The 25,016-nt window shown below is 45.1% G+C and overlaps 1 protein-coding gene across 1 annotated transcript; it reads right to left on the bottom strand.

Annotated features, from left to right (window-relative positions):
• On the bottom strand, positions 1–17,747 carry BTN3A3 (butyrophilin subfamily 3 member A3). Its single transcript, XM_018038508.1, is given in 14 exon segments — positions 1–63; positions 65–732; positions 2,480–2,506; positions 2,969–2,994; positions 3,370–3,397; positions 3,697–3,897; positions 4,895–5,132; positions 5,134–5,177; positions 6,558–6,617; positions 6,620–6,838; positions 12,351–12,432; positions 15,856–15,974; positions 16,421–16,633; positions 17,657–17,747. Coding segments are annotated over 14 exon segments (2,079 nt in total).

The following is a 25,016-nucleotide window of genomic DNA, read 5'->3' as shown; positions in this document are numbered from 1 at the left end:
TCACGCTGTATGTGCCTTTAGCATTTTATGGTTGCGATTTGTCGCTGCTGTTAGGGAAGAGACCCTCAGCTGCAGGCTGGGCAGGGAGAAGCAAGGATGTGACTTCAGCCTGAGGCTCTCCATTCTCTTCAGCTGAGGTCAGGACCACTGGGGTTTCCAGAGAAATGTCAGGCACTTGGTCAGGAACACCAGGACTCCCTCCTCCTGTTGACACTGGGCAAATGGTCAAGGCAGTGGGTTCCAAAGTCAAAATCCTGAAAACAGGCCACAGAGGCCTGGAGAAGGAGGTGTGTGGGAAGGTGTAGATATGAGATCCAGCCACAGTGTTGTAGAAGGAGACTTCACCAGTCTCATAGTCCAGGAAAACCCCCACTTTTTCAGGAGGGCTGGCAACTGTCAGTTTGGTCCGGGGCTCAGTGAGAGCCGGGTAGTCATTCTCCTCAGACAGCCCTATAGTTCAGAAGTCATTCTTCGGGCTCATTTCAATCCAGCATTTTCTTTCCACGTCCTCCCTGCACATCCCCACATGCCACTCTTTCCTGTCCCCAATCTCCTCCTCCCAGTAACGTCTCCCTGACGTGAACCTCTTGCAGCCAAGCACACAGTAGTGCCAATCAAATCACTTGGTGCTGTCTGGCAGATTTCGGCATTCCTCTGCCCGCTGCAGGCTCCTCTGGTCATCAGACATGAGCAGGATGGGGTTCACTGTGTTGGGATCCAAAAGCACATCGTCTGCAGAAATTTTGGGGGGCTGAATGGCGGGTGAACTGTTGTTCCTAGATCTCAGAGCCTCAGCCCTCAAGCCCTGGGCCTGATTGAGGAAGCCCAAGTCCAGGGCTGGGTGCCCACAGCTTGCCCTGAATGTGACCCTCTCAGCAACACCAGAGGAAAGCCCTAAGGGGCTTGTGTTCAGTAAGAAAGGGGAAAGTGATGAGCGTCAGAGTCTGCTTAACCAACATCTAGAGCTGGCTCCTTCCAGCTACGTTTTTCCTGTTTCTCTCCCTGAAGTGACTCTGCCCACCTGTAGTTCATAGGCATAGATGCTTGCTAAGTCACTTCCGTAGTGTCCAACTCTTTGTGACCCAGTGGACTGTACCTGCCAGGCTCCCCTGTCCATGGGATTCTCCAGGTAAGAATACTGGAGTGGTTTGCCGTACCCTCTTGCTGGGAATCTTCCTGGCTCAGGGATCAAACCCACCTCTCTTACATCTCCTGTATTAGCAGGTGGATTCTTTACTACTAGTGCCACCTGGGAAGCTCGTGCTCCATAGGCATACGGGTTTAAATTTCAATCCTTGTGCTACCACTCATGAAGTGAATGTCTTTTCTCTTTTTCCCATTGGCCCAAGCTGTATAATATTTTAAGCCTCAATTTTCTTATCTGAAAAAATGGGGCTTAAAAAATACTAATCTTTAGGGTAGAAGATAACACACATTGTGTATTTGGTTTAGGGCCAGGCATGGAGGAAGTCCCTGATGTTTTAATAGCTGCCAGTCTTTTTCTGGGCTAAGGGGCATTATGTTGAGGGCTTCATGTGCTCCCAGGCCCACTCTCCATGTTCTTCTACCCTTTTCTGGACCCTGGAATCTGTCCTCTTTGGACAGTGACACTGGACTCTCTTGCCTCTGGTCACCTGTTGGGTTTGGTCAGTGGGAGGCACTAGCTGAAGATTGGAAGGAGCAAGAAGAGAGGCAAGACATTTATTTCCTCCTCCACTTCTTCTCTGCCAGCTTCAGGGAGTGATGCTTGACCAAGGGGATGACTCATCTCAGGATGCCCTCACTGTGAGCTACAGCTTCCTGTGGGCCAAACACTCTCCTCCCCATCTCTTCAGGCCCAGCATGGTGACAGCACCCAAGTGTTGTGAACCCTTGGGGACTGAATAGTTCTTTGTCGGTTTCCCTTTGCTCTCTTTCTCCCCTTTGTAAATAGTTGATTCTTGAAGCCCTCTTCAACCACCCATTTTGAATAAAATGTCACTTTTTTGCTGGCTTTTTGACCAAGTACACGTTCATTAACTCACTTAGTCTTTACCTCAACTCTCACATAAATAGGAACTACAATCATTGTCTACAAGTGAGGAGACTGAAGCTCAAAACATCAAATAACTTGAGGACACACAGTGGCAAGAGCTGGCATATAGACCTTGGGAAAGGACATGACCTTTGAGCATTGCTTTCTCTCCTTGGTCACATTGCTTCTGCACTCTCGCTGTAATATTAGTTCACCCTGCCTGTCCTTCCCCTCACCTCCACCATTGATGCCTCTTCCTTCCCATAAAGATCTGTGGAAGCCCAGGAGAGCAATTCTCACCAGTTCTCTGGGCATGCAGTGGAAGGCTGCTGGAGACTGAGATCTCCAATCAGAACTCCCCCAGTCACAGGAGCTGGCTGTCCCAGAATCTCAAGACGTGGAAAAGAAAAAGGGAATATGGTCCCTCGGGTTTTCGTCCTAGGGGATGTACAGTGATTCACTCACTAGCTTGGAAGAGGACCTTCTTCCACTCTGAAAGAAAGGAGACACAAAAAGGAATGCTCATGATCTTTCCCTCACCCATTCTCCTCACTGAGCCTTTTCTGTGTCCCTTTTTTCAGTCTCTTCTTTCATCTACAGCTTGGGTAAATCAGGCATAAAACCTCTCAAAAATGGTGGATTTTCTTCACTCTATTGTGCTGGGGCTGCAGGTGACGTGGCCAGGCTATACTAGGCTGTGTGTGTGTGTGGGTGTGTGTGTGTGTAGGTATGTATGTCGGCAGGGCAGGAAGTGATTAAACTGCCCAGACACTATATCTGAAGGTCCTCTCTGAGGCTGTAGAAAAGCAGGGGTGGTACTCTCCACAGAAAATGAGCCTCTGGGTTAGATCTGAGTATTCCTACTGCAAATGCCAGTGGGTCACGCAGCAGGGAAAATGTTTAAATGTTTATCTACCTGTGCCAGGAAACTCAGAGAACATTCAGGTCACTCACCTGGATAGGTTTGAGACTTCTCCCCAGCTACAATGGAAGAAAGGTAGAGACGTCATCTGAACTCTGTCATTTCTGAGTCCTTTCTTTTTACTTTTGCCTCATCTCGCCTTCTTTTTGACCACTCCACCCTTCTTACCTTCTGCCTCTGCCTGTTCAACTCTCACCTCCCCTCTCTTCTTTAGGGAAGGAGATTGAAGGCCCCTTTCTCTATTAAAAAAGGAAACACTCTCTATTCTCCCTACCAACTACTTTCCCCTCTCTAGTCACCCATATTCTCCTGGGAAAAAGGATCCAGAACATTCCTTCTTCCCAGGGCAGAGTTAGGGGCTGAGGAACCCAGCTGGAAAATATATGGGCAGAGACAGTCTTCTATGTGAATTCAGAGATGTCAGAGCCACTTGTGAGTCATGTACTGGACCTTTCTCCACTCTGCAATGGAAGAAAAGTGGTGAGTCATTAAGTGGTAAGTCATGGGAAGATGAGCATAGGTCCCTGGGGGAATCAGAACTTCCCAAGCTCATACTGAAGCATTTCTGGAAAAGAAGCAGAAAGGAAAAAAAAAAAAAAAAAAAAGTACTGTTATCGGGGTGGAAGGAGGAGGACCTCTAGAAAATAAATCTTAAAGATGACCAAGTGCTGAGTTGGGTGCGAGAGGTGGGGATGGGGTGAGGTGATCCAGCTCCCTCCTGCAAAGCATGGGCCTTAGACTCCCTCTCCAGGTCAGATACCTTTTATTCTTTGTTCTTGCTCGTTTTCTGCCCAAGTTGCTTCTTTTTCCTTTTTCGCTCTTTCTTTCTCCGTGAATAGAGCCTCTTTTTCCTTCCTCTGTAGCCACAGGAAGTAACCAGCTCCAGCGAGAAGCAGCAGACAGACCGTCAGGGTCCCTGCAAAGGCAGCGATCCAGCGCTGGGCCCTCCTGAAGAAGGGGTCTGCAATGGGATCCAGTCTTAGCTTCTCACCCTCAGGACAGGGTTCATGGAGTTCATCTCCTGATAGTAAAATCTTTCTCTTCCTAGGTTCTCAGAGACCTTTAGGTAAGACTTCGGCAAGCCCTGCTAAGGTTTTATAGATACAGTAATAACATAATACCAGAACTTGTCTTGAAATGTCTGTCTCACATGTAAATCTGTTACTTAAGCATCATAATCAAGTTTTTTTTCTACTTAGAATTTATAATAGGTTACATCCACATGGTTCCACTATCAAATAAGAGCACATAAAACATTATCCAAGTCTCCTGTCCACTCACACAAATTTTAATACACATTTTTCTAGTGAGTGAGGTTGGACACTCTTTCATGTGTTATTCCTTTTCTGTGAACTAATAATTCATCCTTTGCTCTTTTTTCTACTGTTTTGTACTATATTTTAATGGGATTAGCATTTCCTCTAAATTATAAGTTGTACACGGACCCACCCGCCCCCAACTTTGTCATTCGTCTTTACTTAGGGATCCGATCTTCGTCACTTCTCTCCAGTTCCCATTGCCTGTCACCATTCTTGGCACATAGCAAATGCTCAGTAAATCCTTGTGACATAAACAGGGGAAAACAAACAAACAAAAAAACACCCTAGTTCTATTAAAGGCTCTGGAACTCAGCTCAATGACTCACTTTCACTGTATACCACAGAGAAGCACACATCCCCCTTTCGTTTCTTTTCTTTTTTTTTTAAGTTATTAAATTTTTTTTTTTTACTTTTCTTTTTTTAATATGGCTATACTAGATTTTAATTGGTTAATGTTTAAATTGTCATTTTGTCTAATTTTCTATAGATTAAATTTTACATATGTCTCTTTTAAGGAATTTTTAAAATCTGGGGTATAATTGACTTACTTATATTATAATAGTTCCAGGTGTTCACATCCTTTTTCTTCCAACAGCCATGGCTCCTCACAGTATACCTGCAACTAAGCAGGGTACTAACCTGCGATGGAAATCCGGGCTGTCTTTTCCTGGTTGAGGAGGGGATTTCTGATGATGAAAGATGCCCCTTCTCCAGAGCCGCCTTTCATGATTAGAGATGATGTGACTGCGTACAGGCATGCTCCATCTGCAGCCAGAGGTGCTGCGGCAGCTGGCATGCTCTGGGCCTCAGCATCTCTCCACTGAATCTGGGGCTGGGGATACCAGCTGGTGGACTCGCATCCCCAGTGGATCCCCCCCATTCTCATGGCCCATCACTTGAATGCGAAGGTCAGAGCCCAGTGCTGTAGAAAGGATGAATGAGCCTCAGTTCTTGGGAGCATCCTGTATCGGTGAGGGTCTCAACAGGGATTGGATGGCACACTCAGATAATTAAACTCGAGTTTTCTAAGAAGCTGTTTGCCAAAGGGTGGTCATAACGAGGAGAAAACTATGTGGAACAGAGCAGTACTCCAGGGCCAGGAACAATGGAGTGTTACCACCCACCCCTAAACCCAAAGGGTAGTGAAGAGGGAGCTGTTTTGAAGACCTAAAGTGGGAGAGTCATGTAGAGAGAGCTTTCATAAGAGGAGCTGTGATCTTCTGGAAGGGCATGGAGCCAGCTAGAGGTGGTCCTGCAGTGAATAAGACAGGGGCATAAGTACCCTGACCCCTCTCTCTTCCTCCTTCTACCTTCTGCTATGACTCCCCATGGACCAAACCCAGCCAGAAGCTACATGGCAAGATAAAGAGATATGCCCTGAGAAAGAGATATGCAGCGCTTGACATGGAATATGAGTCCAGTCTTGGTGTTCTCCTGTGGAACACAAGCAATTTCATGGAATATCAGCATCAGAGGGCCCTTTGTCACTAAGACAGGTGAAGACAAAAGACCAACAACAATCATGTTTGAAGACAGAGAAAAATACAAGCACTGTCCCAAACATAACCTTGACCAAACATTCCCCTGTCCTGACTGAGTGACGCCACTCCTTTACCAGTCCCAGATTAGCCTCACTCTAGTCTTATGAAGTTTATGAAGTTATCCACCCACAGAAATATACCTCCTCTCCTCTGACAGCATCCCATCCAGAGCAAAGCCCATTTCCATAAAGCTTGCCCTAAATCTGCTACCAGAAGCCCCGAGTCTATACCTAGTCTCCTCTATCACCCTCTTCCTGAGACCCCCATGCTCCCACAGGGCATGCACTGCTTCTCCTGCAACAAGGATTGAAGTCAACTGGTTCAATTGCAAGTGTGCTCTTAGGGGGTGTGGTTTGGAGAAGTGACAGCACAGATGCTGCCCTTACAGGTCAGCCTCCCAGGGCTCATGGAGGTGAGTACCTGGAGGGGCCCCCAGAAGCCACCTGAACCCAGACAATCATGCACCATCTCCAAGGAGATGTCTTCCTATCCTTCCCATCCTGACCTTCCAATTCCCAGCTTAGACCCTGGCAGTTGGCAGGAGGGAGCTCTTTACTTGGCAAGATAGCGTACAGGAAGGGGTCTTCCTGGATGAAGACCTGCTTCTCTCCTGAGGCTCTCAGAGAAACAAAGTCAGAAGACAGAGGAGGCAGTTCCCAATGATCAGCCAAGAGCTCTGAGAGGTGGATTTGGAGCAGAAACTCTGCATCTGCTCCTAGGTCCCAAGAGGAACACACTCAGAACCGAACCTGAAGGCTCACCTGCAACCTTCAGCTCCAATAAGGCTTTCTTATAGAAGTTGCCATCTTGGAAATAACACGGTAGTTTCCACTGTCAGAGGCTCTAACGTTGTGTATTCGGAGCAAGGAGTGAGCAGCTGGTCGGAGATGAAGCAGATAAGGAGGTGAAATGGAAGAGTCTAGGGACAAAGCCATTTTCATCAGTGCTGCAATCAGAGAGATGCCAGAAAGAGTCAGACAGAAATACCACCTGGAAGAAGATGGAGAATTCTGTGTGAGAACCTCGGCCTCCCCAGGGCTGACTCAGGGAGAAACACAGGATCAGTAGTGTGAGGACCCATAATCTTCCTCTGCCAAAATGTCTGCTTGGGAGTCTCTTCACCTATGAGTTCCTACATGGAATATCTCCCATAAAAATATGCATGTTAAGTGTACAGACAGTAACCCTAGCCCATCAAGAAATCCTTGGCTCTACTGAGTATGTTCAGAATCTCTATACTCACCCACACTTCCTCAGCTATGTCAGGTCCGAGCCTCCACCATCACACCCTGATTAATATAGGACTCTCCTCTCTGGGTCCTCCGATTCTGCTTGTGTTCCCTACAGTCTCAATACAACATCCAGAACATTCCTTGAGTCACATCCTGTCACTCCTCTGCTCAGCACCTTCTGCAGGCTCCCATTTCATTCTGAGTAGATGCTGAAGTTCTTCCAATGGCTGGCCTGGCCCTCCTGGAGCTGCATGCCTCACTTCATCTCCAGGCACACTGTCCTTCCTACTATTCCTTGGACAGAACACAACAGAAGACCTTGACCTTGACTCTTCTCTCTGCCTGGAACCCTCTTCCCCATACATCCACAAGCTCACTCTCTCGCCTCCTTCAAGTCTATCCTTTAAAGTCAGTTCCTCTATGAGACCCTCTCTGATCACAAAATTGTGGCAAACTGTGCCCATCCCCCTCAACGTCTCTCTTTTTCCCATTGCATTTTCACCAGTGAACATATCATACATTTATCGTCTGTCTCCAGCTGCTAGAATGTAAGTTCCACAAAACAATGATATTGGTCAATTTTGTTTCCTGATGTGTAAGACACCTGCGGTGGTGGTTCACATGAAACCCTCAGTGAATATTTGTTGAGTTAGTGAATGGATGAGGGCTTACATATTAAACCATCAATACTCACTAGCATTTTAGTTCAGTTTAGATGATGAGAATAGTTGGGTGTCATCCAACGAATGAGAGGAGGGGAGGTGGAGAGTTTATGGAGATAAGCATTTTTCTGCATAATGATAATGCTCTTTTGGCCTGGCTTAGAGAGCAGAGCCTGGCCTCCTGTGCTTCCACTGGGGACTTAGTTGTATTAAAGCATTTATTCTTATTTTTCAATAAAGTGGTTTCAAAGAGCAAGCCTACCCTGGACATGTAAATGTTGCAACGTGGTAAGTCTTTAGCGAACTCTTTTCACAACAGTTCTGGGAATTCCCTGTTGATCCAGTGGTTAGGACTCTGCATTTTCACTGCCAGCTTTGATCCCTGGTTGAGGAACTAATCTCATGCATGACCAAAAAAAAAAAAAAAAGTTCTTTAGGGGGAAACATTTGTTCTTTAGTGGGAGAAACATGTCTGGAAAGGAAATGGTTCACTTTCTTTTTTCCCTTTCCTTCTGTGTTTATCAATGGTCCTTGGCAGATGGCCTGCCTCTGGGCTCACCAGCAATGGATAATTACCCTATCTTGTTTTGCACTGCTGGGGAAGTGACTTTTAGGGGTGGAGATGTAATTGTTGGCACTTGCACAGAAGGGCAAACACATTAACTTCCAAACACACAGCAGACCAGCGCGGCTCGTGCCTCTATGAAATGCTGGGGTTCTCCCAGCTCAGAGGCAGGGCCCCTGCAATACTTCAGTTCCAGTCCAGTGTTTCCAAATGTATCTTGGTCCATAAAAGCACCTCCACCTTGTGTGATAAGAGAAGTGTGGGGCCCTTGCCAGCTAGCTAGGCTTGATTATAGCTGGAGTTCTAACTTGGCTTCCACTCCAACCATACCGGAGTTGTCTTCCTCCCTATATAGTGGACAGCCTGAGAGTCGATTAATTCCAAGACAAGACTAAGAACTCCAGATGGAGCCCTCTCCCTTCTCCCATCATGTATTCTTTCTTTCCTGAAAATGTCACATGAAATGGTGTGCTGACGAATGACTCAGGGTGTGCCCATCTGTCTCCTCTAGGCCCAACCCATGGCCGTTACAAAGTTCATATCACTTTCCCATCAGAGTTTAGTCCAAGATACTGGCAGATTCCCTGGGTCAATCAGAGGCTGAAACTACCACTTTTTTTTTTTTTTTAAAGTTTTGGCCAAGCTTTGAGGCTTACAGGATCTGGACCACTGCCAGTGAAAGTGCCTAAATCCTAACCACTGGACCTCCAGGGAAGTCCCATGAACCTACCAGTTCTTAACCCCAAGGCAAGTGAATTGGAGCATTAAGAATAAGGCCAGGTCTCAACCAGGCATTTTCATTCCTTCAACAAATGTTTATCGAGCACTCACTGTGTGCCAGGCCCACTACATGTTAGATATTGGAAATGAAAAGGGTGTGGGAGGTAAGTCATGGCACTACGATTCAGCAGCTCTGTGATTTCAAAAATCTGTTTGAACTTCCGTTACTCATGACACATTATGAAACAGGAAGTTTAGAATGTACACAATTGACTTAGCAACTTCACTTCCAGATATCTGGTCTAGCAAAACACTTGCATGGGTGCAGAGAGAATTGTGTGTAAGGTGGACACAGAAACATTATTTTTAAAAGTGAAAAAAAAAAAAAAAAGGGTAAACAAGCTAACCAGCCACTCTAACCACTAACAGAAGACTGGTTGGTTAAATAAAGGCTGATCTGTATGAGGGAACTCAGTGTGGCAGTTAAGAGTAATTTATAGTCACTAACCCAGAAAATCAAGATATATTAAATAAATAAAAAGCACACTGCAGAGAAAATTAATGATTATATTAAAAAAAACAAAACCTAAGTTATTAATTTGTATGTACATGCTTATACCTTGGACTTCTCTGGTGGCTCAGATGGTAAAAAATCTGTCTGCAATGCAGGAGACTGGGTTTGATCCCTGGGTTGGTAAGATCCCCTGGATAAGGGCATGACAACCCACTCCAGTATTCTTACCTGGAGAATCTGCATGGGTGGAGAAGCCTGGCAGGCTACTGTCCAAATCACCTTAAAAGAGATCATGCTAAACTGAAAATTGAAGATTGAATGAGAGACACTTTTGTGCTTTGCCTCCTACCTTTGAAAATTATTTGGATGTTTTCAGTTTTAAAAGTTTTCATGTTTTACTCAGCAATTAAAAGTTTTTACAAATAATTACTCTGACTGCAACATATTAGTTGTTCAGAAAATACCAACTCCTGTAAATCAACTGCATGTCAATAAATAAATAAAGTCTCCTCACACTAATTCGCCATAAACAAACCAGTATAAGGCCTGCATTCACAGTACCTGCTACTCTTAAACCTGTGCCAAGAACTGCCTTTGAGAAGAGGCCAGCAGAGGGAGGTGAGTGGGTTGAGGAGGAGCTGGGAGCAGAAATTTGTCCAGCTGGGATTTCTTGGGAGCCTGCATGAAACTCAGACATACCCTCAGACAAAAGATTGCCTTTCACCATATCTTCTGCTCTTCAAAACTGCTCCCTAAGATGCTAGAGAGAGGATATTATTATTATTATCATTATTATACAGGTAACAATTTCAATGCTGTCCTCAGAGTGAGGAATATATTTTCACTAATTTGGGGGGGATATTATTTTTTTTTTTTATTCCTGATTATAGACTGAAGAAGGAATTCATAGGGCCTGGACTCCATCTTAGGCCTGTTCATGCTGATCATGCTTGGCCACCTTTCCAAAGGACTCTGAACTCTGTGTTTCAGTTCAGTTTAGTTCAGTCGCTCAGTCATGTCCGACTCCTTGCGACCCCGTGAATCGCAGCACGCCACGCCTCCCTGTGCATCACCATCTCCCGGAGTTCACTCAGACTCATGTCCATCGAGTCAGTGATGCCATCCAGCCATCTCATCCTCTGTCGTCCCCTTCTCCTCCTGCTCCCAATCCCTCCCAGCATCAGAGTCTTTTCCAATGAGTCAACTCTTCGCGTGAGGTGGCCAGAGTACTGGAGTTTCAGCTTTAGCATCTTTCCTTCCAAAGAATACCCAGGGATGATCTCCTTCAGAATGGACTGGTTGGATCTCCTTGCAGTCCAAGGGACTCGCAAGAGTCTTCTCCAACACCACAGTTGAAAAGCATCAATTCTTTGGCGCTCAGCCTTCTTCACAGTCCAACTCTCACATCTATACATGACCACAGGAAAAACCATAGGCTTGACTAGACGGACCTTAGTTGGCAAAGTAATGTCTCTGCTCTTGAATATGCTATCTAGGTTAGTCATAACTTTTCTTCCGAGGAGTAAACGTCTTTTAAATCCATGGCTGCAATCACCATCTGCAGTGATTTTGGAGCCCCAAAAAATAAAGTCTGACACTGTTTCCACTGTTTCTCAGTGCTTATGAAAACAACAACAGAAGGATAAGACCCCCTCCAGACAGGGGAACCTTGAAGATCGTATCTAGGTTACTCATCGCCTAAGAGAAAACATACACTAATCACCCCTTCCTCCAGACAGGCCATAAATTTTTCTGTGTCTATCGGAGTGTAACCTCGGGTTTATTGATTATTGGCTAATTGTTTGACTGTTTGAGCACATGAGCACATAGCACATGAATGATGGGGTTATTGGGATTGTATTTTCCTTGGTTTATGTAAGTCTCAAGGAATTTGGAGTGGTGGGTTCAGACACATACACATGGGGTATAAAAGATTTTCACAAATGCTGGTCGGGGTCCTTGGCTAAGAGGAGACTCTGCCATGGGCCCGCCGGTGTAATAAACTGCACTCCACTATCTGCATTGTCCTTCTGAGTGAGTTTGTTTCCTGGAACGCATGGCTACAACAAGACGACATCAAAACAGAGAAAAATATAAAGGAATAAAATTTAAATAATCTGTGATAGTAATCATATACTTTGCTTCATGGGACTATAAGGATTTCTGGAAGTATTTTGACCATAGATATATACTAAATGCCTGAAAATTGTCAAAATTATCATTTGACCCAGAAATTCCACTTGTAGAAACTACTCTTAAAGAAAAAAAAGTCAAGTATTAACACAAACATCCGAGTTTAAAGCTGCTCATCATAAATAAGATTCAATAGCAAAATGTAGATACAATTTAAATCTCCAAATTAAATTCAGCTTTGTTACAATTAGAAATAAAAACTCTTTATTAAAACATGATTCCAAAATCCCTTTCATGATTGGACAATGTGTTTGTATCCATTTTCCAACTGTTGCATATGTTGATTCAGATTTTTTAAATTACAAATAATTCTGTAATGAACATCTTTACATGCAAATCTTTAAGGCATATCTTTTTTCAGAATCTCTTAGAACACATTCCCAGAGATGACTAGGAGAGATTAAGAGTCCTTTGCTCCTTTCTGATCACAGTAATCTCCTAAGAACATGCAATCAGCAAGCTTTTTCATTCACATTGTGACTCTCCCACAAATGCTCAAATTCAGGTCTTTAGCCTTTGCATTGCCCTGCTGTCTCCATCTCCTCATCCCCTTACTACAGCACACCTGAGCCCCAATCACTTTCTCTGGGCAAGCCCCTCTCTCAGCTCTTCAGCCTCCCTCCTTCCAAGGCTCGTCCCCTGGATTTTACCTATTTTCCCACACTTACCTCTTGGCAATCCCATCTGAAAATTACAGCCCAGAGTAAAGATAATCAATAGTTCCTCATTATAAATAAGAGTCTCTTTTCTCTGGAAGAAAGGAAAAAGAGCAATGCATGCTCACTCTGACAAAGAGTAAGAATCGGTCTGTGAAAGAATTAGTTTCGGATTGGCTCAGAGGGGTGGTTTTCATCAGTTGCTGGGCAGAAACCAGGGAGGTTTGAAAACTGAAACTATATTGTATTGTGAAAAAGAAATCCCAGCCTAATTCTCACTTTGTATCACTCTGTGTTTCCCTAATTGAATCATTTATGTATATGTATGTATGTATAAATCAGTGTTTATTATATATATCTGTTTTATGTCTTATATATAATAATAGATTTATTTTTTTCTCATAAAAGATTTACCGAGTAGAGAAATAAAAGGTTTGAACTTGTGAAGAGAGGAAGACATGCATTAATTAAAACATTTCTGTGGTTTTTGACTAACGTCTGTTTGCATGTACAGCACATGTGGCGGGGAATATATTTTACAACAGAGGCAAATGAACAGAAAACCAGACCCTCTCCACCTTTTTTAGCACCTCTGAAATTCAAGTCTCAGATTCATTATCAAATAATATAATTTTCACATTTTCCAGAGCAGTGTTCTGGTGACTGATTGGCATATTTTACATTTTTCAGAAAAATTCTTATTTGGGGTGTTGCTGAGAAGGCTCATGAACTCGTTGAGCCTTATTTGTGCTAATTTCATATGTATTTCTTTCTCCTCTGCCAGCAGGATTCTTATTCCCTGAGGCTAGAGTCTGGCTGGTCTGTGGATACTGTTTCTGTTAGCGGTCTTTGGGACAAAGTGGTCCTATCTGTGGCCTAGAGCCTCCCAAGACAATTTGTTTGCCTCTTGGGACAATGATTAAAGCTCAAGGGACTTCAGTATGGCTTTGCTGATGGAATTTAATTATGTATATATATATACACACATACATATGTGTACATACACATATATGGGCTTCCCTGGTGGCTCAGCAGTAAAGAATCTGCCTGTCAATGCAGGAGACACGGTTCAGTCCCTGGGTTGGGAAGATGGATCCCCTGGAGAAGGAAATGGCAATCCATTCCAGTATTCTTACCTGGGAAATCCTCTGGACAGAGGATACTGGTGGGCTACAGTCCATGGGGTCACAAAGAGTCAGATAGAACTTGGTTACTAAACAACCAACAACAACAATATATACATGTGTGTGTGTCCAGCCTTGTTGGACTCCTTGCGACATTATGGACTGTAGCCCACCAGTCTCTTCTGTCCAGAGGATTTCCCAGGCTAGAATACTGGAGTGGGTTGCTATTTCCTACTCCAGGGGATCTTCCCAACCCAGGTTTTGAACCCTCTGAACCCTCATCTCTTGCATCTCCTGCATTGGCTCTTTACCACTAAGCAACCAGGGAAGCCTATATATATAATATATTTTATACAGGAAAGCCTATTTATCTATCTATCTTTTTTTTTTTTTTTTCTTTCCCCAAGCAGGGATCTAACCTGGGCCCACATTAGTGAAAGCATGAGTCTCAATCACTGGATCACCAGGAAATTCTTGGAATTTAATAATATGACAAAAGTTTGAATTTAGGCTCTGTGGTAGAGATAGCTGGATGCTTGTGCAAGTTTCATTTTCTGTCTTTTTTCTCTTTCTTAAACTTACGAAGAGTTAGCATTCCTTCTGTGGTAAGGCTGAAGGAGGAAACAGACAGAACAGGCTCCATCTTGAAAGCAGGACTCCATCTTGGGCCGGACTGTGGACTTTGAGCTATGTGCCCAATGTCTATGGAAACAACATACCAACTGGAAAATCAGGCCCCCTGGACGGAAGAGCCCCAGGGCTCGTACCTAGACTCTCTGCTGCCTAAAAGAATACCCTAATTATCTGTGTAACCGAATAGAATCATAAATGCTATTATGCTTATTGGGGTATGACCACAGGCCTATTGTCCCCTTTGTTGTATCAAAGATACAAATTTGATTGTATCTTTCTTTTCCTTTGTTCAGACTAGTTTCAGGGAATTTGGGGAGGTGGGTTTGACATGTACACTTAGGGTATGTAAGGTTTTCAGAAAAACTGATCAGGGTACTTGGATAAGAAGAGACTCTGCCTTGGGCCCGCCGGTGTAATAGTGTAATAAACTGTACTCCACTATCTGCATTGTCCTTCTGAGTGAGTTTGTTTCCCAGAACACGTGGCTGCAGCATTTGGTGCATGGACCGGGAAACTCCTCACTTTGAGGAGACAAGTCCCATTTGGGACTACTCCGATGCCTTGCGGCTTGAGTCTTCTGGGGGGAAGGCACCTCGCCCTTCTGGAAGGATTCTGCTTCTCAATGCCCGGACCTTTCATGTTAGCAGGCAGTGGACAGCAGCAGGGGAACTGAGCGCTCAGGTGAGGAGGAACACACCCGGTAGGGTGGAAGAGGGGGCCTGATCACCCCCCTGGCAGGCATTAGAAGGGGCACAGACCCACAGGAGTCTGGAATAGGCAGGTGGCAATGATTGCTTGGTACACAGGTTAACGCGTGTGTTAGGGCTTAGAAAGGAAATTTGTATGTTGTAGCCACGCGTTCTGGGAAACAAACTCACTCAGAAGGACAATGCAGATAGTGGAGTGCAGTTTATTACACCAGCGGGCCCAAGGCAGAGTCTCCTCTTAGCCAAGGACCCCGATCAGTAATTGTGAAAATCTTTTATACCCCATGTGTATGTGTCTGAACCCACCACTCCAAATTCCTTGAGATTTACATAAACCAAGGAAAATACAGTCCCAATAACCCCATCATTCACGTGCTATGTGCTCATGTGCTCAGACAGTCGAACAATTAGCCAATAACCAATAAACCTGAGGTTACACTCCGATTGATACAGAAAAATTTATGGCCTGTCTGGAGGAAGGGGTGATTAGTGTATGTTTTCTCTCAGGCGATGAGTAACCTATGTATGATCTTCAAGGTTCCCCTGTCTGGAGGGGGTCTTATCCTTCTGTTGTTGTTTTCATAGGCACTAAACACAGAGTTCAGAGTCCATTGGAAAGGTGGCCGAGCATGATCATTCCTTCTTCATTCCCCCCTCTTGATGCTCTTAACTCATATTATGAGCATCACTCATAGGGATATATTGCACCCTGGCTCTCCGACTGCCAGTTTGGGAGAATGACATTAACCTTTGGGTTACAAAGTTCATAATACATTATAAAATTCAGCGTCCACAAAGCAGAACTATCAAGACAACTACAACAGTGGTACATACAGTTTTCCACCAATCGCCCTTCACCCAAGATAGAACCGAAGTCCAGAAAGGAAGGTTTTCATTTCACATTGCTTTAACCTGGTTTTTCATGTCATCTAAAGCAGTCGATACATTGCCAGATAAGTCAGGAATGTATGCACAACATTCAACCTTAATTACAGCACAAGTCCCTCCTTGAGCAGCTGTGAGTATGTCCCAAGCCATTCTATTATGAATTACCGCTTTTCTCATTTGGATTTGCTCTTCATTTAAGGCTTGGATGGCTTTTGTTCTATCTAGGAGGGCCTGTTTTGTGAAATTAGTCAAGGCCTCTACTTTAATCATGATATCTGTTGTCCCTATAGAGGGTATGAATAAGGCAGCAATATACTCATACCATCGAAACACGATCTTGTCCACCTAGCATGTAAATAAGGTAGATTTACCAGGGCTACTGGGGTAGATTTACAACAAGTAGGTTAGGCTTTTGTTACACTGGCATTTATATCAAATGTAACTCCATGACCTGAGTGTATTGACTGTAGGTCTTACACCAAGAGAGCAAGGAGAGGTTATGATTGGCAAGAGAGAGAAAAGTCTCTTTTTGTCATCCCAGAAAAAAGCAGAGTGGTTTAAAATCTCCTTGGCAGAACGATAACACCCACCAAGGAAGTCCCTCCATCACTGACAGAGGCATAGCCCTACATACCCAGCAGCTGGGAGTTTTGTGGAAGTCTGCGTAGGAATGTCCCCATGAGATGAAAACATTGTCCTGAGTTGAAATGGAAGTTAAATTCAAAATCACGTTGATGAGACCAAGCAGCAGGAGTTGATTGTGCCCCTTCATCCTGAAGGGGCTCGTCCAGGATCTTCTTTTCCTTCTTCTTAAGGATGGTCTTAGTCTCTTGAGGGTCAGCAGGGTTCCTCTGCGCAGTCCACTCAGCGTTTTTTGGGTCTGCGTGGTATGCTCTCTTCACCCTTGAATGATGGATCCAAGGGACAATACCTGAAACTTTAACTGCAGTATGGGTAGTTAGAATAACATAAGGGCCCTTTCACCAAGGGACTAGCAAATCATGTGTCCAATCTTTGACCCATACTTGGTCACCAATCGTAAACTCGTAAATCTGTTCCCCAAGCAGGAACGGCACACTTTTCTTGTACAAACTTAGTTACCGATTTATTACCTTACTCAGTTCCATCTGCTGTGAAATCCTATTCCCTCTTACCTGAGGCAAATTTGTTGACACCTGTTTTATAATGGGAGGGGGCCTCCCATTCACAATTTTGTGTGGAGAATAGCCTTGGGACTGTGGGGTCATCCTGAGTCTGAGCAGAGCCGTCGGAAGCAAGTCCACTCAGGAGCAGTCAGTCTCTATGATCCACTTGGAGAGTCTCTTTAATGTCTGATTGGTTCATTCCACCATCTTAGAACTCTGGACCTATATGCAGTGTGCAGTTTCCATTTGATGTTTTAAGTTTTGCTTACTTGTTGTACTAAATCAGCTACAAAAGCCGGGTCATTGTCTGAACCAATGCTGGTAGGAAGTCAAATCTGGGAACTGTTTCCCTAAGCAGGCTCTGGGCTACTTCTGATGCTCTTTCAGTCCAGGTAGGAAAAGCTTCTACCCATCCCGAGAACGTACATACCAGGATCAGCAGGTAACAGTAGTGTCGGTGAGGTTTCATTTCAGTGAAGTCCACTCCCAGGTGTTCAAAGGGCAGCATGCCTTTCCGCTAAATACCCAGAGGTTTTTGTCTGAATACCTGAGAAGGAGCATTAACCTGCGAGCAGGCAGCATGGCCTAGGTGGGTCGCTTGGTGTGTTTGGTTTACCAGATTGTGTGCCAGCTCTTCTGGTACCAATAATTTGCCCCTTGGCAATACCCACCATCCCTTTTCAGTCTTGATGGCCCCTTCCGCTTTGGCTAACCTGACAGCCGTTGTCCTTGTTTTACCAGGCTAGTGCCATCAGTATATAGGACCCAACTAGAGTCTGGAACCTTGTGTCCTTCTTTAAAACAAACCCCAGAGACCTTACCTCCTCCTTGCAGACCTGTGCCTTTTTCTTCGACACCCAGTAACCTGCTTCCATCAGCAGCTAGAGCAGTGCTTTTGTCCCTTCCCAGCATTTTTCCTTGGTCTCAGCGGCCAGCAGCAGGTCATTCCCATATTGTAGGAGCCAACATCCATACTCTTCCAGATGGAATGAGTTCAGGTCAGAAGCCAAGGCTTCCCCAAAGATGGCTGGGGAGTTCTTAAACCCTGTGGGGGAGTCCAGATGAGCTGTTGCTTGGTGCCCCCAACTGGATCTTCCCATTCAAAGACAAAGATGGGCTGTGACGCTGGGGCGAGGCATACACAGAAGAAGACATCCTTGAGATCTAGGCGAGTATAAACTTTAGTCCTCGGCGGGAGGAGGCTAAGTAAGATATAGGGGTTTGGAACAGTGGGGTATAAAGTCACAGTAGCCTGGTTGACTAGCCTGAGATCCTGTACAGGCCTATAGTCCTGTCCTCCTTTCTTTTTGACTGGCAGGATCGGCGTATTCCAAGCCGACTGGCACTCTACTAGAATGCCCGCTTGTTTCAATCTATTCATGTGGGGCAGTATGCTGGCCCAGGCCTCTATGGGTAGCGGGTACTTGCGCTTTCTAACCAGGATGGTGCCTGGTTTGAGTTCTATTATCACTGGGGCTTGATGTCTAGCCAGCTTGGAGGGAAGGGGGTTTGTCTTTCACCCAGACCTCAGGGAATAATTGAGTTAGCTCTCTGTCATGCTCTTCCGGCCCACCTGGTTCTTCCTTCGGAGGCTCATGCAACCTCCACTCATCTTGGGGTGGTATTGAGAGACAGAGCAAATAAGTCAGAGTGTCCATCCGGAGGGTGGGCCTCTCCTCAGGGGAGAAAGTCACTTGTGCTCCTAGTCTGGAGAGCAAGTCTCTTCCCAGCAGGGGTACTGGGCACTCAGGAATGTAGAGGAACTCATGAATCACTTGGTGCCCCCTCATCTGACATTTTCTGGGCTGGCAAAACGATTTAATTATGTCTTCTCCCCATACCCCAGGTACAGCGGTAGTCTTTTTGGACAGTGGTGCCACAGGTTTTGTTACTACCGACAATTCTTCTCCTGTATCTACCAGGAAGTCACTGTTTTGGTCCCCCACTTTTAAGGTTACCACGGGCTCTCAGGGACCTGATATCTCTGAGCCCCGGCAGCCCTATATACTTTCCAAGTCAGCAAGCCCCACAACTTCTAGAGCTTCCTCTTCCTTCCTTGACTTAGGCCATTCATTCTTCCAGTGCAAAAGCTCGGCACTGGGCACACTGGTTTGGCTGTAATGGGGCCCAGAGCCTCTGCGGGGATCAGATGAAGGACTGTCCTGTCCCTGGGGCAGAGGAGGTTTTCCGGAGGGCCCAAGATAGACTTTCCCAAAGCAGCAGCTAGCATTGCACATCATTCCCTCCAGCTCTCTGGCAGAGCGCAGTCTCTGCTTAATTCCATCATCTCCCTCCCCTTCTTGTCAGTACTTACTGGGAGAGGTGGGGGGTATAGCTTGGGCAGTTTGGCTGGAGAGTTGGATCCTGGAAGTGCTGGCCAGAGGCTTCTGTCACTGGGATCGGAGCCTGCCGAGGTGGCAGCTCTACGACCTGGTGAAGAGCTGGCGGAGGAGCAGCGGCTGCTGCAGGACTTCACCTGGCCCTGGATTGGGCATTAAGGTGGCCTCTGATCCTGGTGGAGCATGAGGCAGAAGCGTCATTATCCAGTATGGGGGAGGGGTCACGTCGACCCGTCCAAATCCTGTAGAATTTCCTTTTTTATCATCAGTCAATTTTTGTGCCATTAATATTTTCCCCTTTCCTTTCTGGATACAGAACCTTGTCCAAGTAGCAGGGTCTTGAGCTAACCCTAGCCATGAGTCAATATATGGATATTGTTCCAGGTGTCTCAGTTCTCCTACTGTATAGACTGCTTTCAGTATTTTTAAGTTCATGGTGTTCTCTGGTGGCCATCCTACTCCCATAGGGGGCCATTCGACCTCAGAGAGTATGTGGAGGTGGTTAGGCTTCATCTTCACCCCATAGTCTCCTAATCCCTTCTTAAAACTTTTAATCATGCACTCCAATACAGTTGTCTTAGATTCACTTCCTCACATCTTGCTTACCTTCTCAGACCTTGTTCTACTTTTCCTTTTTGTTCTGCCTACGAAGTTCTCAGTACCCTATACACTTCTGATATTTCCACTCAGTTCAGTTCAGTTGCTCAGTCGTGTCCAACTCTTTGCGATCCCATGAATCGCAGCACGCCAGGCCTCCCTGTTCATCACCAATTCCCAGAATTCACTCATAGTCATGTCCATCGAGTCAGTGATGCCATCTAGCCATCTCATCTCAGGAGCCTTCTCTTCCTGCCCCCAACTCCTCCCAGCATCAAAGTGTTTTCCAATGAGTCAACACTTCACATGAGGTGGCCAAAGTACTGGAGTTTCAGCTTTAGCATCATTCCTTCCAAAGAATACCCAGGGATGATCTCCTTCAGAATGGACTGGTTGGATCTCCTTGCAGTCCAAGGGACTCTCAAGAGTCTTCTTCAACACCACAGTTCAAAAGCATCAATTCTTCGGCACTCAGCCTTCTTCACATTCCAACTCTCACATCCATACACGACTACTGGAAAAACCATAGCCTTGACTGGACGGACCTTAGTCGGCAAAGTAATGTCTCTGCTTTTGAATATGCTATCTAGGTTGGTCATAACTTTTCTTCCAAGAAGTAAGCATCTTTTAATTTCATGGCTGCAGTCGCCATCTGCAGTGATTTTGAAGCCCCCCAAAATAAAGTCTGACACTGTTTCCACTGTTTCCCCATCTATTTCCCATGAAGTGATGGGACCGGATGCCATGATCTTCATTTTCTGAATGTTGAGTTTTAGGCCAACTTTTTCACTCTCCTCTTTCACTTTCATCAAGAGGCTTTTTCGTTCCTCTTCACTTTCTGCCATAAGGATGGTGTCATCTGCATATCTGAGGTGATTGATATTTCTCCCAGCAGTCTTGATTCCAGCTTGTGTTTTTTCCAGTCCAGCGTTTCTCATGATGTACTCTGCATAGAAGTTAAATAAGCAGGGTGACAATATACAGCCTTGACGTACTCCTTTTCCTATTTGGAACCAGTCTGTTGTTCCATGTTCAGTTCTAACTGTTGCTTCCTGACCTGCATACAGATTTCTCAAGAGGCAGGTCAGGTGGTCTGGTATTCCCATCTCTCTCAGAATTTTCCACAGTTTATTGTGATCCACACAGTCAAAGGCTTTGGCATAGTCAATAAAGCAGAAATAGTTGTTTTTCTGGCACTCCCTTGCTTTTTCCATGATCCAGCAGATGTTGGCAATTTGATCTCTGGTTCCTCTGCCTTTTCTAAATACAGCTTGAACATCTGGAAGTTCACGGTTCACGTATTGCTGAAGCCTGGCTTGGAGAATTTTGAGCATTACTTTACTGGTGTGTGAGATGAATGCAATTGTGCAGTAGTTTGAGCATTCTTTGGCATTGCCTTTCTTTGGGATTGGAATGAAAACTGACCTTTTCCAGTCCTGTGGCCACTGCTGAGTTTTCCAAATTGGCTGGCATATTGAGTGCAGCACTTTCACAGCATCATCTTTTAGGATTTGAAATAGCTCAACTGGAATTCCATCACCTCCACTAGCTTTGTTGGTAGTGATGCTTTCTAAGGCCCACTTGACTTCACATTCCAGGTTGTCTGGCTCTAGATGAGTGATCACACCATCGTGATTATCTGGGTGGTGAAGATCTTTTTTGTACAGTTCTTCTGTGTATTCTTGCCACTTCTTCTTAATATCTTCTGCTTTTGTTAGGTCCAGACCATTTCTGTCCTTTACTGAGCCCATCTTTGCATGAAATGTTCCCTTGGTATCTCTAATTTTCTTGAAGAGATCTCTAGTCTTTCCCATTCTGTTGTTTTCCTCTGTTTCTTTGCATTGATCACTGAAGAAGGCTTTCTTATCTCTTCTTGCTATTCTTTGGAACTCTGCATTCAGATGCTTATATCTTTCCTTTTCTCCTTGGCTTTTTGCTTCACTTCTTTTCACAGCTATTTGTGAGGCCTCCTCAGACAGCCATTTTGCTTTTTTGCATTTCTTTTCCATGGGGATGGTCTTGATCCCTGTCTTCTGTACAATGTCACGAATCTCATTCCATAGTTCATCAGGCACTCTATCTATCAGATCTAGTCCCTTAAATCTATTTCTCACTTCCACTGTACAATCATAAGGGATTTGATTTAGGTCATACCTGAATGGTCTAGCAGTTTTCCCTACTTTCTTCAATTTAATTCAGAATTTGGTAATAAGGAGTTCATGATCTGAGCCACAGTCAGCTCCTGGTCTTGTTTTTGTTGACTGTATAGAGCTTCTCCATCTTTGGCTGCAAAGAATATAATCAATCTCATTTCAGTGTTGACCATCTGGTGAAGACCATGTGTAGAGTCTTCTCTTGTGTTGTTGGAAGAGGGTGTTTGCTATGACCAGTGCATTTTCTTGGCAAAACTCTATTAGTCTTTGCCCTGCTTCATTCCGCATACCAAGGCCAAATTTGCCTGTTACTCCAGGTGTTTCTCGACTTCCTACTTTTGCATTGCAGTCTCCTATAATGAAAAACACATCTTTTTTAGGTGTTAGTTCTAAAAGGTCTTGTAGGTTTTCATAGAACCATTCAACTTCAGCTTCTTCAGCATTACTGGTTGGGGCATAGACTTGGATTACCGTGATATTGAATGGTTTGCCTTGGAGATGAGCAGAGATCATTCTGTCATTTTTGAGATTGCATCCAAGTACTGCATTTCTGACTCTTTTGTTGACCATGATGGCTACTCCATTTCTTCTGAGGGATTCCTGCCCGCAGTAGTAGATATAATGGTCATCTGAGTTAAATTCATCCATTCCAGTCCATTTTAGTTCACTGATTCCTAGAATGTCTACGTTTACTCTTGCCATCTCCTGTTTGACCACTTCCAATCTGCCTTGATTCATGGAACTAACATTCCAGGTACCTATGCAATATTGCTCTTTACAGCATCGGACCTTGCTTCTATCACCAGTAGCATCCACAACTGGGTATTGTTTTTGCTTTGGCTCCATCCCTTCATTCCTTCTGGAGTTATTCTTCACTGATCTCCAGTAGCATATTGGGCACCTACTGACCCAGGGAGTTCCCCTTTCACTATCCTACCATTTTGCCTTTTCATATTGTTCATGGGGTTCTCAAGGCAAGAATACTGAAGTGGTTTGCCATTCCATTCTCCAGTCGACCACATTCTGTCAGACCTCTTCATCATGTCCTGTCCGTCTTGGATGGCCCCACGGGGCATGGCTTAGTTTCACTGAGTTAGACAAGGCTGTGGTCCATTTGATCAGATTGGCTATATTCTGTAGTTATGGTTTCAGTGTGTCTGCCCTCTGATGCCCTCTCACAACACCTACCATCTTACTTGGGTTTCTCTTACCTTGGATGTGGGGTATCTCTTCACAGCTGCCCGAGCAAAGTGCAGCCACTGCTCCTTACCTTGGACGAGGGGTATCTCCTCACAGCCACCCCTCCTGACCTTTAACGTGGAGTAGCTCCTCTCGGCCCTCCTGTGCCCATGCAGCCACCACTCCTTGGATGTGAGGTAGCTCCTCTCGGCCGCCACCCTGACCTCGGGCATGGGGTAGGTCCTCTTAGCCGCTCCTGTGCCATCGTAACCTGGCACTCTTGGCCGCCACCTTGACCTCGAGCGTGCGGTAGCTCGTCTGGGCCACCACCTCTGACCTCAGGCAGATGGTGATTGCAGCCATGAAATTAAAAGATGCTTACTCCTTGGAAGAAAAGTTATGACCAACCTAGATAGCATATTGAAAAGCAGAGATATTACTTTGCCAACAAAGTTCAGTCTAGTCAAGGCTATGATTTTTGTAAGGATGTGAGAGTTGGACTGTGAAGAAAGCTGAGCCCTGAAGACTTGATGCTTTTGAACTGTGGTGTTGGAGAAGACTCTTGAGAGTCCCTTGGACTGCAGGGAGATCCAACCAATCCATCCTAAAGGAGATCAGTACTGGGCATTCATTGGAAGGACTGATGCTGAAGCTGAAACTCCAATACTTTGGGCAACTCATGCAAAGTGTTGACTCATTGGAAAAGACCTTGGAAAAAAAAAAAAAGAAAAGACCTTGATGCTGGGAGGGACTGGGGGCAGGAGGAGAAGGGGATGACAGAGGATGAGATGGCTGGATGGCATCATCAACTCGATGGACATGAGTCTGAGTGAACTCTGGGAATTGGTGATGGACAGGGAGGCCTGGTGTGCTGTGATTCATGGGGTTGCAAAGAGTCGGACATGACTGAGCGTCTGAACTAAACCGAACTGACCAGCATTGGATCGGACAATGGCCCGGCTTTCGTAGCTGATTTAGTATAACAAGTAAGCAAAATTTTAAACATCAAGTGGAAATTACCTACAATGTATAGGCCCAAGAGTTCTGAGATCATGGAAGGAACCAACTGGACACTTAAAGAGACACTCTCCAAGTGGATCTTAGAGACTGACTGTTTCAGGGTGGACTTGTTTCCGATGGCTCTGCTCAGACTCAGGATGACCCCACAGTCCCATGGCTCTTCTCTGTACAAAATTGTGCATGGGAGGCCCCCTCCCATAGTAAAACAGGCGTCAACAAATTTGCCTCAGGTAAGGGGAGATGAGATTTCACAACAGATGAAACAGCTGGGTAAGGTAATAAATCAGGTAACTAAGTTTGTACAAGAAAGGGTGCCATTCCCCCTTGGGGAACAGATTCACGAATTTGTACCCAGGGATCAGGTGCGGTCAAAGACTGCAAACACGACTCCTTGGCCCCACATTAGAAGGGTCCATATACTGTTGTTATAACCAGCCCTACTGCAGTTAAAGTTGCAGGTGTCACTCCCTGGATCCACCACGTGAGGGTGAAGAGAGCATACCACGCAGACCCGGAGGACGCTGAGTGCACTATACAAAAGGACCCCACTGATCCCTGTGAAACCAAGATCATCTTAAAGAAGAAAAAGAGATGAAGCTCTATAATCAACTGCTGCTACAAGGACTTGCTGGTATCATCTTGAGACTACCCATAGTTTCAGTACAAAGAGGGACCTGTGCTGTAATTAAAGTTGAATGTTGTGTATATATTCCTGATTTATCTGGCTATATATCAGCTACCCTAGATGACATGAAAGGTTAGGTAAAAGTTATATCTGATGATAATCTTCCTTTTTGGACTTCAGTCTTACCTTGGGTGAAGGGTGATGGGTGAAAAACTATGTTTACCATTGTTATAGTTGCCTTGATAGTTCTGGTTTGTGGACCCTTTAT

This window comes from Capra hircus, chromosome 23, assembly GCF_001704415.2.
Source record: "Capra hircus breed San Clemente chromosome 23, ASM170441v1, whole genome shotgun sequence".
Lineage (NCBI taxonomy): Eukaryota > Metazoa > Chordata > Mammalia > Artiodactyla > Bovidae > Capra > Capra hircus.
This window is presented reverse-complemented; position numbering and strand designations above follow the sequence as displayed.